General features: G+C 34.9%; 4 protein-coding genes across 4 annotated transcripts; 2 read left to right on the top strand and 2 right to left on the bottom strand.

Moving 5' to 3' along the window:
• Window positions 1-4,735: 4,735 nt before the first annotated feature.
• EV154DRAFT_506966 (uncharacterized protein) lies at window positions 4,736-6,887 on the bottom strand (the record flags this gene model as incomplete). The annotated part of the gene is made up of 4 exons (XM_051601349.1): window positions 4,736-5,288; window positions 5,345-5,700; window positions 5,762-6,639; window positions 6,825-6,887. The coding sequence occupies 4 exons, from the start codon at window positions 6,885-6,887 to the stop codon at window positions 4,993-4,995; spliced, it is 1,593 nt and encodes a 530-aa protein (XP_051458123.1). The 3' UTR covers window positions 4,736-4,992.
• A 3,350-nt stretch (window positions 6,888-10,237) lies between these two features.
• On the top strand, window positions 10,238-10,697 carry EV154DRAFT_419827 (NUDIX hydrolase domain-like protein; the record flags this gene model as incomplete). The annotated part of the gene is made up of 2 exons (XM_051595919.1): window positions 10,238-10,390; window positions 10,473-10,697. 2 exons carry the CDS (start codon window positions 10,238-10,240, stop codon window positions 10,695-10,697), a joined length of 378 nt encoding a protein of 125 aa, XP_051458122.1.
• EV154DRAFT_506956 (uncharacterized protein) lies at window positions 10,473-12,140 on the top strand. The gene has a single exon (XM_051601348.1). It carries the CDS (start codon window positions 10,805-10,807, stop codon window positions 12,056-12,058), a length of 1,254 nt encoding a protein of 417 aa, XP_051458121.1. The 5' UTR covers window positions 10,473-10,804; the 3' UTR covers window positions 12,059-12,140.
• Window positions 12,141-12,499: 359 nt separating this feature from the next.
• EV154DRAFT_214736 (uncharacterized protein) lies at window positions 12,500-13,907 on the bottom strand. Its single transcript, XM_051594396.1, has 4 exons — window positions 13,652-13,907; window positions 13,380-13,578; window positions 12,800-13,279; window positions 12,500-12,736 (listed from the first exon to the last, which is right to left on the bottom strand). The coding sequence occupies exons 1-4, from the start codon at window positions 13,673-13,675 to the stop codon at window positions 12,630-12,632; spliced, it is 810 nt and encodes a 269-aa protein (XP_051458120.1). The 5' UTR covers window positions 13,676-13,907; the 3' UTR covers window positions 12,500-12,629.
• Window positions 13,908-17,333: the final 3,426 nt, after the last annotated feature.

Here is a 17,333-nt window from a genome sequence, read left to right as displayed (position 1 = left end):
ACCAGGCAAAAAAAAAAAAAAAAAAAATCTTTATTACTGCATTAGGAAATAGCCCGATCGTGAACTTCACAGACACCTGAAATCAAAAACTTTTCCTCTCCCCTCCCCGTGACATTTCTTGTAAGACGCTTTTTTACTCCCCTTCCTCAGATGACAATGTTTTTATTTTTATTTTATTTTTTGCCATCGGATAAGTCTTCTCTTTTCGGTTTTCACAAAAAAATTACTTATTTCACTCAATGAACCAATCGCTTTTTTTTTTTTTTTAGGTGGCATCATCCGATACCCCTTTGTTGTTGTTCCCATACCAATTTTTCCTTTTAAAATCCAATCTCGATCGATTTTTACTTGTATCAGGGACAAGACCTGACTCACTCTGAATGTGAAAAATGAATAATGCCACACAACGCTTTTTTGTAATCATTTTTAAAGAAAAACGAATACATGTAACAAAAGGTCCCTCATGGTTCCTACACCAAAAAAAAAAAAAAAAGTATCGTGTAAATCAAAAAAAAGTGACACACACACACACATATTTTAATAATAAAGAAATATCCCTCACTTGTCGTCCCCCAACCGTCCCCTCCGGAACCCAACTTCCGGGAAATCTAGACAAAAAGACAGAAGAAGGAGGCTGTACGTGATAGATTGTGCTGCAAAGAAAGATATTATTCCCATTCAAATAGTAAAAACATGATCCTATTAAGAAAAAAGACAATCGCATCAAAGTATTCAATAATATAAAATACGGGTTGGATTTATCCCCACCCTCAGTAGTCTATAATAAATCATCTAAACTATTTTATATACATGTTTAAAAGTGAATTAAATAAATGGGTCATATCTATTTTTTTTTTTTTTTTTTTTTTTTTGTGATGTGAGTAGCTTGCAATTAAAATAGAAAGAATATAGCGTCATTTTTTTATAACAAAAAAATAGGAGTCCGGTATCACTTTCATCATCACACTGTTTTACCTTTTTTTTTTTTATATATATATAAGCAATCAAAATCGATTTCTCTAGATTCACACCACCGTATTAACACAACGTGCAGTTTGTGTAAATCATAAACTCAAGCATTCGAGCGACCCCAAACAAACGATTGGAAATTCGAGAGTTTCCCAACTCGTAACTGAGACGACATCACATGGCCTGATCTTTGAACAACAAGGAGTTGGTTATTTTCTTCTATTAACAAAATGAAAGCTTAGTGTGCATGTTAACAGAGAGGTCTACACACCCCTTTAAAAAAGGAGGATTGGTTAGATATAGGAATATGATTTTCTAGGTCACTTAACAATTACCACCGAGTTTCCCTGTAAGTTATTATACAACTTTTTTGTAATTACCCTCAGAAGAAGACTTGGAAGGTGTTTCGAACTTGATTAATCCAATAAAATCTAAAATGAATGAGGGGGGGAGGGGTGAAGTAGGAAATAGTTTACCCATCAAATAATGAATGTTTCTTTTAAGGAGGGCTTACAACAGTTGCAGTAACAGACGGAATATATCCTCCATGGCTAATGACAAAATAAATTATATTCAGGTATTAGACAGAGACTACTGGTACTTTTGTCGACTATGTTTGCTCTCTCTCTCTCTTTACCATACGAAAAAAAAAAGTACATTCTGACGGTCTTTGTCATTACCACATTGAACGTCATAAGACGAAAGTACTTTACTACATTCTGACATGATTTTATTTCTTGAAAAAAAAAAGTATTAAAAATCATAAAAATTCCATTTCAGTATCTCATTAATATACTTTAAGCTTTTGAGCATGTATCATAAGCAAAAAGGGACTATACCGGTTCTCAAAGTCATAGCTCACCTTCTATGATTTCTACTGCTCAAGATTAGCTCATGGGGGGGGGGCCAACTATTTATCATGATTGCGATTACAATTTGTACTTGTATTAAAGTACAATTTATCTGTTTACTCACGTTGCGAAAGTAATGCCAAATACAAAAAAAAAAAAAAAATCTGATCAAGCCTTTTGTTTCGTCCAATAATTTATTGTAATATTTCAAGATGTGATCCTATTATAATTTATTCGTTTTTCTTAAGGGACAGCTAATTTCTCCTTAGAGACAACCAAAGTGCACGTAGTAGCAACGTAAGATCTGTGATTTGGATGTTCTGTAGACCTGAGAACAATATACAATCAAAAAACAATATAACAATTACGAATAAATGTATATTAAACGTTTTATACTTATTTCGACAATTTTATCATCACTCTTTCACCTCTCTGAGCTCGTTTGATCTTAATCTTACGCAAAAATATTAAGGTAAAGTCCGAACGAGAAGCTGAAAGTAAACTGTAAAACACATACACTGGTTCACACTATGTTGGTTGTAATAAAGGTGTATATATTTCAAGTTATTAAGTTATACTCCATGTCTATTAAAAGTATCATAATCCCAAACATTACGACTACGCGCACCCTGGCTGTCCCTAAGAAACCCGTAATTTATTTGTGAAAATAATAAAACAAATATTTTTGCCAATGTTTATATTAGATAAAAAAAAACAAACTTGAAACTTGTGACCCGTGTCGATCACATGAACCGCAACCCCCCCCCCTTTATTTAAAACTCAAAATTTAGTTTTCCAATACATTTATCAATTACACATTTTATCACAGCAGAGTTCTTTTAATCCATTTTTTTATCTGGAATAAAGATATACTTTCATCTCGTTATTTCTCAGCATTACTGGAATCTGAAAAAACAAGATATTATCTTCTGTAGTCAATCTTGTTCCGATGTAGGTAATATTAAAACGACCATGATTTAAAAAAAAAATGCCTAAATTTTAACATGTTTTGTATTATTACAAAGTTAAAATGTACGAAAAAAAAAAAAAAAAAAAAAAAAAAACTCTACCGGTATCAGTAATGCTGCCATAGTCAGGTTTAGATGGTGGCATCATCGGTATGGTTCCAGTGATGCCAAGGTTAGCTGGAGAGATCTTCTTCACGCAAACAAGTCAAAGACATCGAGAAGGAGCAGGAGAGTGTCCTTGATGATTTCAAGGCAAAACATACCTAATTTCGTCTTTCCCCACCCCCCTACAACTATACAGACTTGTCTGCTAAAACTGTTCAGCTCTCAGTACAGGCCGGGAACTGACATCATCAGCAAGCTGGTTTTGACTGATTGACATGTGATGAACATGTTGTCTAACGCTCGTATCTGAACATTACAACAAGCTTCCCATCATTGTGGTATTTGGCATCGCAACTGTAACTTAGTTATTCCAAAACAAACAAACAAAAACTGTCAAAAGTAAATTCCCCTTTTTTTGCCGGACAGGTGCCAAACCTTGGACAGTGTTTACTGTAAAACGAAATCCCAGCATTATCAAATGGATAAAGAAGAGGATACATTGCACTCTTTGCGAGCGGTTGGTCACTTCTTCTGTTCTTAGTCTCTGTCACTGATTACCTTGGGACTATGGAAGGAATGGTTCATTCATTATAAGCTACTTATTACTCCATTGCTCATGCCCATATCGACAATTTTACTTGGGGAATAGGAAGCTAAAAGTTTTGGATAATTCTTCCCGGGACGCAGAGGCTAAATAAATAGAAATTGTAGTATATTAGTAAAATTCAATGTCTACACCTTTGTATTTTTTTTTTTTTTTTTTGATTTTATAAAATATGCTTCATTATCAGTACATGCTACTGCGGCTACACTGTAAATGTGTCATAAAAAAAAGAGCAATGCGAAATTTCTTTTCATATTCAAAACAACCCAAAGGTACCCTTATATTGGGCACTCTCCATTGACCACCGCGTACCCATTAAGCAATTTCCCAAGTACAATCTTTAGGCTTGGGAAGATTCGCTTTTTCTTCGTTTTATAAAAAAAAAAAAATAATGTTCGACTATTTCAACACGAACGAAGGGTAAGTAAATATGTTATAAAAACGAATATTCTCTTACGTAAAATTGTTTTAGATGACCATTTACAAATTCTATTCACATCCTCCAAACTTTTTATCTTCTTCCTCCCCAATTATCATTACTGATACTCAAATAATCAAGGCAAAACAATGCCTTGAAAAAAGGAGATGAAGCGTCAACTAAAAAAAAAAATTATTAGGATTAAAAGTATACACTCGATACACTCATTTCTCTCCTTAGAAAATCAATTTATGCACTTTATTACTGTATAAAGGCTGTTAACTCATACAATGGATGACTTCCAAAATGCAAAATAGAATTAAATAGAATAGACTTAATTTTATGGGTTGTGTAACGTGGAATTAACCTTAAATTTCACCGCTTAAATTTTTGAAGTTAATTCGACCCCCCTACCCCCCCCCCCCGAATTAAAAAAAATTAACAAAAAAATCATCTTTCTATTAAATAATTCATTTCTGATAAACGCTAATAACATTCAGATAATAAATATAAGATCTATGAATAATATTTATCAAAACAGTTTATTTATTTGGCTCTTTTACGCTTCTGAGAACCGTCTTTTTTGCCCTTTCAGGAGAAGTAACAGTGAGTTGCTACTGTGCATATAAAACTGATGGGTTTTAGTGCGAACGGAAGGAGCATCATTGATAATAGTTAAACTATCTTGGTTACCGGTGTCTGGATGTATTCAAACATCATTGTCATCTGATAATATAGCTGTTTAGGTAGAGTTTTGCATATATGGTACGGGTCAAAAAAGTTAATTCTATTTTCAGTGTTTTGGAACAGAAGTAAAATTAACTCGGAAAATCAAATTTCCGAAGTTAATTCTATTCTATTTAATTCTATTTTGTATTTTGGAAGTCATCCAATATCTAAGTAAAAAAAAAAACGCTTTAAGCTTGCTGAAACACATTTTCGTCTACCTAGAATTATACGTATAATAAATAGTCATTTCTTTATTTAGCAAATAGAAAATGAAAAGCAAATGTACGGGGACGTGTGTGTCTGTGAGTATGAGAGGGAATTAAAAAAAAAAAAAAAAACTAATGTCAACTATCCAAAGAAATCATGACAAGTTCTTTTACGGCTTTTGTGGGGATCCACAAACTCATAAAGAAGACTTATATTGACTGATCTTGATGACCTTTCTTTTATGATCGATGGGGATAGACTAGGTTTGCAATGGCTCCAGAAAGCATTTGTAACCTGAAGTAGAAATTGCAGATTTTGCGGACAGCAGAAAGCGGATATGTCTTTTAATGATTTCGGAAACGATACTTTACCGAGTTCAGTCATCGTGTATAGTTTATGACATGGTAATTGAGTCATATAAAATGAAACAGAAAAGCCTGTAATACGTCAATATAAAAAAAACTGTACACCTATCACAAGTAAGTGCACTTACCATGAATTTGGAAACTAAATGAGGCATCTAAAAGATGATTATCAAGGCATTCTTTGGTTAGATGGGTTAATCGTAAAAAGTCGTTGCAAAGTGCTGCTTTATCGCATGTCGGCTGACTAATCTTCACTTCACCAAATCCAAGGTTGAAACCAAACTGTAACTGGTCGATCGTTGTAACGGATGCGTCTGGTCTTAAAAGATCGTCCTCAGCTTGCTTATTTAACCATCTTAAGAGTGTGTTTCTTTCATTATCAGATATAATGGCAGATAAAAAAGGGTCGAAATAAATACTCCACAGTTCTGATTCAGAAATAGTAGTGATATCTACGATTGGATCTTTAGGGAGTTTTAAGACTCTATAGAAAGAAATTCCACATTAGCATTAATCAGCATATAAGAGTTATTGATAGTACTTACAGCATTGCAATGCCTATGATGACTCGGCGTTTTTCATAATCCAAGGGATTGGAAAATACCATAAGATTAGTAGCGATATTAAGTACACTTTGGGTTTGATTTGTTAAATGTTTTAATACGAGGTTTAACTGTGTTAATTCATCACTGGTAAAATCAAGCGAGGATTTCATTGACGTTTTTAGTTGTTCATTTGTGATATATTTAATATTCTCGTCAGTGAACACTTCTCTTATCATTTTGCTATGTTGCAATGGTTTTAAAACTAGTATGTGGTTTAAGGCTGATAACTCTTGAACATGAGTTTCAATTGGGATTAAACCTTCAGTCTTAACAAACTGTTCGACACGTTTATAATATTCAGTGAACAAGGTTGTAACATTGATACCATTCTCCATAATCCAAGGTTCTACTTCGACACTTTCAACTCCTTCAGTTTTATTAATTTTATTTTGCTCATCTTCATGATACTCAGTAGCTTCTTCATCAGTTTTGTCAGTTTGAGCGTCTTTTTCTTGATTCTGACTATTATCCATGGTTCTTATTTGGTCAATTTCAGACCTGACAACATCCTGAACGTATTGGGCGCCTTCAATATGTGTGTTTAAGACTGTTTCTTCTCTTATTTTCTCTAGCCAATAGTTACTATTCTTCTTTGACTTCATCCATATGTTATGCTCGTTTCTAATGTTCACAATGTTTTTGGCGCCTTTCAGTTCATTGTTGATAATATTCTTATATCTTCTTGAAATTTTTTGTACTGAATTATACTCATGGCCAAATGCATCATAGAACTTTCTTGTTGTCAAATTGCACAAGTTAGAGAGACACCATTGAGTGTCCTCTGGAAGGGATTTCTTATCACCTTTATGCTTTTTGATCTTGTGTTTTTTGAATTTGCCATCACAGTAAATGAATATACTTGAAATGAGAAGAATGGATAAGCCCGAATTTTTGAGCGGTTTTTAAAAGTAGAGGACTGCTTTGCTTTTTCATTTAAGGGTGTGCGTCATTTCTAGAGTGACGTAAACATTTTGTTGATTAAACGCAGAATAATTCTTTTTACATTTTGTGCTGATACAAGAGCTGGAAGAAAAGAGCCATTCAGAAGTTGAAATGAATATGTCATGTAGATTTAAGGAAAAGATTTTAAAAAAGTTAAGTATGATTGTGCATCTAGTTCAAATGGGCATAAAGATGCGCTTGCAACCACAGCTACCACCAGTCGCTATACTGAAACTGCTTACCCTGCTATCATAACTTATTTGTTGTGGCCTGCGTTAAACTTAAATGTTCGACCCCCAAAGCAAATAAGGTATATATTGATATGTAATTAGCTCAGTGTGCTTGGTTTTAGCACAGGTTCCCGATACTTTCTCCCTTGCGTTTTGCTTAGGTGCAGGACCTTTGACATTACCCGGAGAAAGGTTCTTTATGTTTCTAGAATGCGCTTGCAACCACAGCTACCACCAGTCGCTATACTGAAACTGCTTACCCTGCTATCATAACTTATTTGTTGCGGCCTGCGTTAAACTTAATTGTTCGACCCCCAAAGCAAATAAGGTATATATTGATATGTAAGTAGCTCAGTGTGCTTGGTTTTAGCACAGGTTCCCGATACTTTCTCCCTTGCGTTTTGCTTAGGTGCAGGACCTTTGACATTGCCCGGAGAAGGGTTTCTAGAGATTTGAACTAGGACTTTAATATTTGCGCTGTACATTCTAATTAAATATAACATTTAGGAACACTTCTTTATATTACCAACAAATGACCCTCTGTTATGGATCTTTTCAAGACACTTTGCATATGTTGAAAACAAATCGGTATATTCCCATCCTCTATGACTTATTGAATTGTGAAGAAGCAAGTTATATACAGACCAACAAATCAGATCATGCCATATGTGTTCTTTTATTATAAAAAGTTTTGGAATATAATGGATAATCCATTGTTGCCTCATTAATTCCCCTACATGCAGAACGGGAAGAAACATAACCGAAAACATGTCAAATACAATAAACTTGGATTAGGCGCTTAATCTTGAAGAATTTCGATGGCAACAAAAGCGAGTTTAGAAAAATAATGCAACTGCTACCACTAAAACAAACTATGGCCTAATGAAAAAATAAACATCGAGCTTGGCTAGGATCCAAAGTGTGCTTATGTAGTTTATTGAAAAGTGAGCTCAAATGATTTTTTTTTTTAAGGCGAAGCCATGACCTCCAACCGTATTATACGGATTCGCTAATCATTCAAAACGTTAAGTTATTAAATGTTTTAATAAAGTAGAGTTCTCAGTAGACCATCTTTTTAGATATAAAAGTGTTATACTTTGAATTATATAATATACAATCGAAGACATTAATTTGTTTATTTACAATTTTGAGTGGACATGCCACAATCAGAAGAAGAGGAGGGAAATGACCAAACAGTTTACCGTCTCCGTCATCGTTTCTTTCGCTCAAAATGATTAGTATCAAGTGAGCAAGAATATGCTAGAAAATGTGTGTCTGTTCATATCAAAATATATATTAATGAATTCTCAGCACATCTTTTCTTTTTCAAAATCTGCTTTAAAACGTGAGCATTTTGCATTTAATTATAAGCAACTTTTAGTGAAATCTAAAATACATATCATTTTCAGGTCAATTTTATTTGACTTATTGTGACATTTCTTTTATTTCAAAAGAACAAAGTTTTTAGACATAAAGGGACATTCATTTTCAACTTAGTGCCATTAATTTTTTGGAAAGTGACATTTATTTTTTGGTTACGGACATTTAATTTTCTCAAAGTGACAAAATTTACCGTTCTCACTGTAATTTAAAATACACCATTCCATCTTAATCATCATAATCTCTCTCTCTCTAGATAATAACACACAAGTTCTCGTATGTCATATCCCGATAAACGCTTTTTGTTCATGATTCAACTCTCTCTATTGCGGAACATGCATAATTGAAGATAGCAGTAACGATGAATAAACATAAAAAGTATAATTTGTGTGGTAAATAAAGAATGATTTTGTATTCAATTAAAATAGGGCATTAGGGATCCGCTCTATGAGCTTAAATGAGAGATCTAGGCATAAGTCTAAACAGGGCAATGATGACAATTTTTTTTTTAAAAATTGATAAGCATATTTAATCGTTCCCGCTCATTTTGTTTATATGATGAGCCTTTCCCCCCACCTGTTTCATCAGAAAACAAGACACTTATTCAAAAAGACCGAGCTCCCTTAAGTTATAAAGTCTCACTTTATGATCATCAAATGAATCATGCAACTCAAATGACGAAAGAAATCGTTGGATGAGTACACATGTACATCATGAACGGCTTAACCTCGGTTTGCTACTGCTTGGCGGTCCTCCAATAATACATTGGGGACGATCCATTTTCTTCTCTTTTTAGGGGCCCATTTAATATTTTGATAATAAATAAAAAAAAAATAGAGTGTGCAAAAATGATTTTAGCTTGGCATTCAAAATATCTTTTTTTTTTTACTGCAGCCATGGGTGAGCTTCCTTTTTTTTGGAAGAGAGCGAGGGGGGGGGGGGGGGACGATTTAATGGGTTGCTCAAATTGATAGTAAGATTGTTTACCCCCCCCCCCCTATTTCTCACTTGGGAGAGGGTTAATGTTTCGTTGTCATAGCAGCAGCAGAAAAAAAAAGACGTGTCAATAAAGACGATTGGCAACGGATAGATGGCGTCTCATCTAAAACACGTATCCATACAAGATGACATGAATTGATTGGACAGACAACACCTTCGCATTCTATCAGGTCCTATGACCCATTTAAAAAAAAAGAGAGAGAGAGAGAGAAATGCGCTGCTTTAAATAAATCTGCATGAATAAAATTCCAACCAGACTGTCAAAAAAAGAAGAAATTCATAGTGTTTTTGTGTGACTTGAGAGAATGATCAAACAATAAAAAAAACTCGAGATTTTATAATAAGTCGTGCTTGGGGGGGAGGTGGCTTTGGACACGTTTTTTTTTCTAAAAAAAAATAAAGGGAGGATGAAACGATAATTTTACTGAGTTGCCAGACACAAAAGATTTATAAAATGAAATTATATTCCCCTCCCCCCCCCCTTTTTTTTTTGACAGTTCGGACACTTTTTAATGAAACACTTCATTGTGTTTCTCTGTGGGGGGGGGGGGGGAAGAGGCACTTATGACGTAAAAAATGAGTTCTCCCAATTTACATTTATATAGAGCATTAAGAAAAATCCAATTTTAGAAACCCTCGGCCCATCCCCCCTTGTTTCTATTTTTAAGTCAATCATTTTAAACTCCCGCCAATTTAAAAAAAAAAAAAGGTCTCTCTCTCTCTCTCGTTTTTTTTTTTTTTTTTTCTTAAACATTTTTTTGTTTTTTACTTTTTTTTTATATACTTTCCCCCCTCAATGCCGTTTTTTAAAAAGAAGAAAAGTAAGGTGCCAACCACGGATGCCAGTAAACGTTTACCACCTGACATGGTCTATAGTCTTACGCCTCGTCATGGTCATGCCCAAGATGTCTTTGATGAGAATAATGTACGTCAAGTCGCTGGATGTTTACCTATTGATCCTATTCATAAACGTTTCCTGTTAGTCTCCTCCTCCAGTAATCCTGGTAGCTGGGTTATTGTAAGAATATTATTATTATTTTTTTTAGCCCCCCTTTTTTATAAAACTCATATTCACCTTTTTCTCTCCTTGTATATAATAGCCAAAGGGTGGATGGGAAAAGGATGAAACTCAACAACAAGCAGCAATGCGAGAAACCTGGGAAGAAGCAGGTATTAAGGGTATCATCACTAGACACATTGGCGTCTTTGCCGAAAAATCCAAGACAGGTGTGAAAGCACATCATTGGATCTATGAAATGGAAATTATCGAAGTGACAAAAAAGTTTCCCGAAATGAAGAAGCGAGAACGTCGTTGGGTAAGCTAAACCATTTTTTTTAAAAAAAAAATAAGAGACCAATGTATAGAAAAACGTGAGAGAAAGGGACTCACATTCAATTTTTTCTTTCTTTTTAGTTTACGTATGATGAAGCCATGTTGGTGGTAAAAGCATCGTATATCCATGACGCATTAAGCATGTCTAGCTTGAGTCCACTAGTCCATCCTAACCCAGAATCACTCCAGGACAATGAAAAGAAGAAGGAAAAGAAAAAGGAAAAGAAAAAGAAGCAACAGGAACTAGAGGAAGCTCTTCTTACAGAAATAGACTTGGAAGAACAACGTTTAAAGAAAGAACGAAAGAAGGAAAAGAAGCGTGAAAAGAAGGAGAGAAAATTAAGAGAGGCTGAAGAACAAGTCACCTCCGACGAAGATGAACAAGGTGTACCTCTCACAGACGATCAAAAGAAGCAACGCAGACTCACTCGTCTCGAAAACGCTGCTGCTGCTGCTATTTCTACCGATGAAGAAAATTCAGACAAGGAAGAGGAAAAGAAAAAAAAGAAAAAGAATAAGAATAAGGGTAAAAAAGGTGAAATATCCGAATTAACAGAGGAGGAAATGAATCCCATGTTTAGTTCATCGACCTTGAATACCGTCCGTAGTACAGAACAAAAAGCAATCGATGAAGACAAGTATAAACCCATCGTTCAACATTTACCTCTCAATCAACAGTTACGTCAAACCCATATTTCTTCACATCCTCCTCAACCACATCAATTCCCTATCCCCCAGCCTCAATTTGGCTCTCCTCAGCCATCTCGCTCCACACCACCACAACAAAGACCTTCTCCTCAACAACAACAACAACAGCCACAAAATAGACCTGCTCCCCAACAGATACAACACCAACAAAGACCTTCCCCTCAACAACAACAACAACAACAACAGCAGCCTATGCGCTCGCAACAATCCATGCACTCGCAACAATCCATGCACTCGCAACAATCCATGCACTCGCAGCAGTCAATGCACTCTCAACCATCCATTCATTCTCAGCACTCACCGCAGTCATCCCCTATGCACTCACCGCCGATGACCATGGGGTCAAGACAACACATGCCACCCCAAGGGAGACCACAATTATATTCTCCCAACGGTACTGCATCCGCCGCCGTTGCCATTGCAGGAGGAGGAGGGGGGGGTCCAGGACAGAGACCCCCAGCCATAGGGGGATATTCCCAACCACAAGGAGGAGGAGCACCACCACGTAATGCACATGGACAACCCTCTTTTGGGGGAGCTTCGTATCCAGGACAACCGTATCAAAGATCGCCACCACAACAACAGTATGGTGTACCCTCTGCTACAAGACCACGTAACCATCATGTTGTAGAAGATCATTTTTAAATAAAATAAGAAAAAGCTAAAAAAAAAAAAAAAAAAAAAAAAAGAAAACTGTCATATTTTACCCACACAGATACCGTGACACCCTCTTTTTTTTTTTTTTTCGTTCCATGTCATATGTTAATGCACGTGCACAAGGGTAGACCTGATTTGACGTTCGAATGACGAACGAACGTGATTTTTTGTGTGTGTGTGCGTGTGTGTGTGTTTTTTTATTACAAAAAAAAAAGAGGGGTCATGTGGCCACTTTAGGTAATCATCCACACGGTCTTACAATGGAGAGAGAAAAGATTATTTTTAGTAAATGGTTTTAAAAAGGGTTCAACAAAAAAAAAGTTAATAGTTTGGGTTGGGTAGGGCGTGTCAATATTTTTTTTTTTCTTTTTAGGGTGAGAAAGTGAATGTGATATTTTGTATGAGGATTTTTTGTTTGTGCGCCAGGCAAAAAAAAAGGGGGGGGGGTAAATTATACAGCAAAAAAAAAAGAAAGAAAGAAAGATAATAGGGGGATAAATAAATGATACAAAGAGAAATAAATGGAGTTTTTTTTTTGTTTTTTTTTTAAGGGAAGTTGTTATCTTCTTCTGTTATGTGTCATTCTCTTTTGAGGTGGGTATTTTGTAGGAGCCAATACTTCAGTAGCTGATCGCTTTCTCAGCCGTCGATCATGATAGACATCATCTGATTATTTTATATAAAATGAATAAAAAATAAAAACTTAAAGAGTTAAAAAGGAGAGCTTACCGAGATGGTGTCGATTGTCATAAGGCATGATGATATCCAGCTCATTTTTTTCTTCTTCTTCTTGTTCAAGCATAGGTTGTAAAATACGTCTTCTTGCATTAATAAACCAATTACTAATTTGGTTCAGGTTCAGGTTCGTCTCAGCTGCTAAAGACGCTTTCTCTTCTTCGGTTGGATACGGGTGTTTCTTGTGTCGAGAGAGCCAATCACGTAAGATGGCTGTCACGGCTTTTGGCAGATTCCCACGTCGGCGTTTATTACTGCTGCTGCTGCTGCTGTTGTTATTATTGCTGTTGTTGTTGTTGCTGTTACCATGGCTGTTGGTAACTACCTTCTTGACTTCGCCATGTTTGCCTCGGAATCGACCACTGTCGTCATACGGTACTTGTGGCCCTTGGCCTCCATAGGGATGGTAGTGAGGTGGACTGGGTGACGACACAAGTGATGGGACTGGTGAATGATCTAATGGTTCTGGATGATCTATTATGATTTTTTTTTTTAGTTTTTTTTTTTTTTTTTCGGTGCACAGACACACACACACACACACACATATTTATTTTTTTAAGTTTTTTGACAGTACCTCTTGTCCAGGTAATGATATCAAGCCAATATCGACCATTGGTCTGCAACATTTCATGGATTCGTTTCTTGTGTAAATCAAGATGACGTCCATAAGACGGGTCACCATAAGGGATATGAACGTGTTGTAGGTCACCTGAGCCTGCCTTTACATATTGGTGGTCATGAAAGAGGATGACAGGGCTGAAAGTGCGCAGCTTCTAAAATAAATTTTTATATTGACAGTTTTAGGTGAGTTATCTCTTTTAAAAAAAATATGTTCCAAACTCCTACCTGCTTTTCAATAGTTGTGGTCATTAGTTATATAGGGTAAGAAACAAGGGAAGTGTGTTTGTTTTTTGTAAAAAAAAAAAGATGATGATGATGATGATGAAGGATGATGGAGAAAAAAAAGTTATTATGAAAAATAGATATAAAGTATATAATAAAAAAAAAAAAAAAAAAAAAAAAAAAATGACAAGCGGGAGATAGATTTATTTAATGGGATTCAATTGGTTCCATATAATAAACTTTAAGCAGTTTATATATTAGATGAGAAGAAAAAAAAAGGAGAGAGAAGGAAAAGAAGAGAGAGAGATAGAAAGAGAGAGAGAGAAAGAGAAAAGGCAGATGATGGGTTTTATACATTAAAAAGCCACCTCCTGTACCACGCCTGACCCATCTATTCAGTGCACCTTGTACGTCATCTGGAAAATAATAATAATAATAAATACGCTATGGCCACTTTCCTCTCTCTTTCTCTTGTCAAGGCGCGCCTCTCCAATGGGGGCTTTGGGTCACCAGTGCACAATCAGCAGATTGGGATTCCATTATAAATCTTGCCTGATATATTTCTCTTTCTTTCTTTCTCTCTCTTTGCGCCACCCTAACTTTTATTTCCCTTTGTTTCATCTCCTATATTTATTGGGGGAAAAAGTGAAACTAGCTTCAAATGTAAAAGAGGGGAAGAATTGACAGAAGCTTTTTTTTTTTTTTTTACACTTTTTCTATTGTGATACTTGTAAAATATAGCTAATCAGAATTAAGATAACGTACAATTATCATGGTGTGTGACAACTATATTAAGCCATGCCTCATCGTCCCTCTTCCTACTGTAGTCATCCCCCCCCCCTCCCCTTTCTCCTTCTTTTTTATTTCTCTTCAAGTATCTAAATGAAGGGGGGGGGGGGGGCATTAAAAAAAAGCATTTGGTTTATTTGGGCCACCCCCTTTTTTCCAAGTCTATTTTGCATTAATAAAAAAATCGTCATGTAGGGTTTGACACTCCAAATAAGTCAGTTTAAAACGTGAACAAAAAGTGTCAGTTGACACTTGAGTTACGCAAAGATTTCACACGCGCAACAAAGAGAGATGTCCGATTATTTTATTTTTTTAACAGCGACTCATGGTTCACTTCTTGAAAAAAAAGAGATCCCATCAAAAAAAAAAAAAAAAAAAAAAAAAAAAATCGCTTAACTATCAATTATTCTCTTCTACGTATTTTAGACAATCCAATTCATATAATTAAACCCTTCAATGTGTCTCATTTCACAAATAATGGTTTTTTTAAATAAATAAATAAATAAAAACTTGACATGTGTAGCTTATGATTCGCAGCTTCATGACATAAGTTTACTTTTCATCAGCTTATTCACAGGTAATTAATAAAGCACCTCTTTTTTTTTTAAAAAAAAAAAAAAAAAAAAAAATCTTTATAGATACTACGAATCCAAAAAAATTTCGTTTCTTTCTTGCTTTAGAGTGGACGCTTACTTATCAGACATATCAGCAATTATTTAAGTGCTTCCCAATTACAGTAATTTTTACGTTTTGGGATACGCATGTGAAAGATTTGTCAAACTTGTCAGAGGAGGAAATTTATTGAAGTAGCAAACGCCTATTGTCATCTACTCAGTTTAGCCTCAACTCCCCCCCCCCCTCATTTCGCATGAATAAGAAATTATGTAAGCCTACCACAATGCTACTCTCTCGCTCAAGATAAGCTGCGCTGGAATCTGTCGGTCAAGCCAGCGACACGCTTTCCCCCATTAGCTTACCCTAAAAAGGTCTCTTCGATATTAGTTCATCACAGAAAAAAGTACGGTGGGCCACCATAGAACAATCTAAATCTTAGCTACTGTGGTTAGAGACTTACGTTTGACTGTGAGGTATATATCATTACGAAAACTAGCATTAGCTATAATAGTGAAAAATTGGTGGGTATTATATTTTTGTAAGAAAAAAAAAATGAAGAGAAGGGAAGGAAAAAAGTATTTAAACAGGTTTTACTTATAAACAAGAACTGGCTTATGTCAGGATGATGCCATTGTTTATTTCATCAGAAAAGTGTATGAAGGAGTTTTCGTGATAAACTGATATACAAGGCTTATTTCAGGATTATGTTTATTGAACCATCCACAGGTAAAAAAGTCTTTACTGAAATAATATAAAAACATTTGCAAATACTCCCTCAAGCTTAGATACAAGCAATTCAAGAACTGGGTAAATGTCTATCAGTGTTTCTGTAACAGTATATATCAATAATGAAGCATGATATGGGATGTCAAAGAACGTAAATTATTTCTTTTTTAGACTCATGTGTAACTTTTTACCATGTAGGTTGCATAATGATCAAAAAAAAAAAAAAAAAAAAGATCACATGAATCGAAAAAAAAAAAAAAAAAAAAAAAAAAAAAAAAAAACGTAGAAAATCTAAAAAAGACGCAAGTGTATACACTCGAGCCTTTTTTGTAAACTGTCGTTTCCAAAAATAAATTGTGTAATTTTTATGATTTATCCCACCTTAATCCTCATCAAACATGTGTTAATTATTTCAAATAAAAAAATAAAAAAGAACTACATGTCAACGTCTTCATCTATCTCAATTTACTAGGAAACGAAATAGGCCAAATCGCATACATGTGCTCTCTGTCTGATAAGTCCAATTACATCTAATAATACACAGTTCGTAATCTAACCCCCCCTCATCCATTGCCACATCAATGTAGTACAAAGACAAGTGATTAAAGAAGGTCAAACCGTCTTTTTAAATACCATTGAGCAACCATGATGACATATCGGTGTGTCCAGTCAAGTAGAATTCATGGCCTTATCTTTTTTTTTTGTTATCATGGAAGTTATGTACACTTTTTTTTAAAAAAAAAGTGATTATCAAGTGGTCGCTTATGCTGCGGACCAGGCATCTTTAGGGGGGATAAATTGGAAACGAACTGTCATCATGTTCCCTGGGTCATCATCAGATAAGACCCTCGTAATGTCATGACTTGTTTCACTCTAACCCCTTTTTATTATAATTAAAAAAAAAAGCACGGTGCATTTACCATGTCATGTCAAAAAATACTTGTTAAAGAAAAAGGCTTTTTTATTTTTCACATCCTCTTCTTTAAAAATGAATAAAATATACTACTTTCTATTTTTTTTTTTTTTTTTTTTTTTTTTGGCCTAGATGTAATAAAATAAACCTTTATCATTTGATGTACCCCCTTTCTAATGTAAGACAAAATAATCTTTGGTCTTATCCCCCACCCAAAGTGGCTAATTAAGGGTTTGTTATTTATCAACGTTTTAGGGAAGCATACCTCGTTTCAAATAACCATGTTTAAACATGACAGCCATTTTAATGTCAGTTTAAATACACACATTAAGGGTCTATTTCTCACGAGGGGGAGGGGGGGGGGTCGATAATGTTATTGTTACAATCAAATACTGACATGACATTACACAAAAAAAAATTAAGCTCTTTTTTTTTTTTTTTTCTTCTTTTCTACCCATTCGTGTTAATTACAATAACAATCGTTCTTTTAAAAATTAAAAAAAGACTCTAGTGGCAAATTCAGGGCAATACTCTGGTCATGGTCTAGTAACAACAACACATACACACACGCTAAGTCATTCAGAGATCCGATAGCTAAGCATTTCTCTCCATCTTTTTTGACATATCATCGTTTCCATAGTA

The sequence above is a fragment of the Mucor mucedo genome, assembly GCF_025094135.1.
Source record: "Mucor mucedo strain NRRL 3635 chromosome Unknown EV154scaffold_40, whole genome shotgun sequence".
Taxonomy (NCBI): Eukaryota; Fungi; Mucoromycota; class Mucoromycetes; order Mucorales; family Mucoraceae; genus Mucor; species Mucor mucedo.
This window is presented reverse-complemented; position numbering and strand designations above follow the sequence as displayed.

Bases quoted from the DNA above. Each gene is read 5' to 3' on its own strand.
- EV154DRAFT_506956 (XM_051601348.1), top strand. From the start codon at position 10,805: ATGTTGGTGGTAAAAGCATCGTATATCCATGACGCATTAAGCATGTCT.
- EV154DRAFT_214736 (XM_051594396.1), bottom strand. From the start codon at position 13,675: ATGACCACAACTATTGAAAAGCAG. The intron at 13,579-13,651 runs GTAGGAGTTTGG...AATTTATTTTAG, and splicing joins CCACAACTATTGAAAAGCAG to AAGCTGCGCACTTTCAGCCC. The intron at 13,280-13,379 runs GTACTGTCAAAA...AAATCATAATAG, and splicing joins TATCATTACCTGGACAAGAG to ATCATCCAGAACCATTAGAT.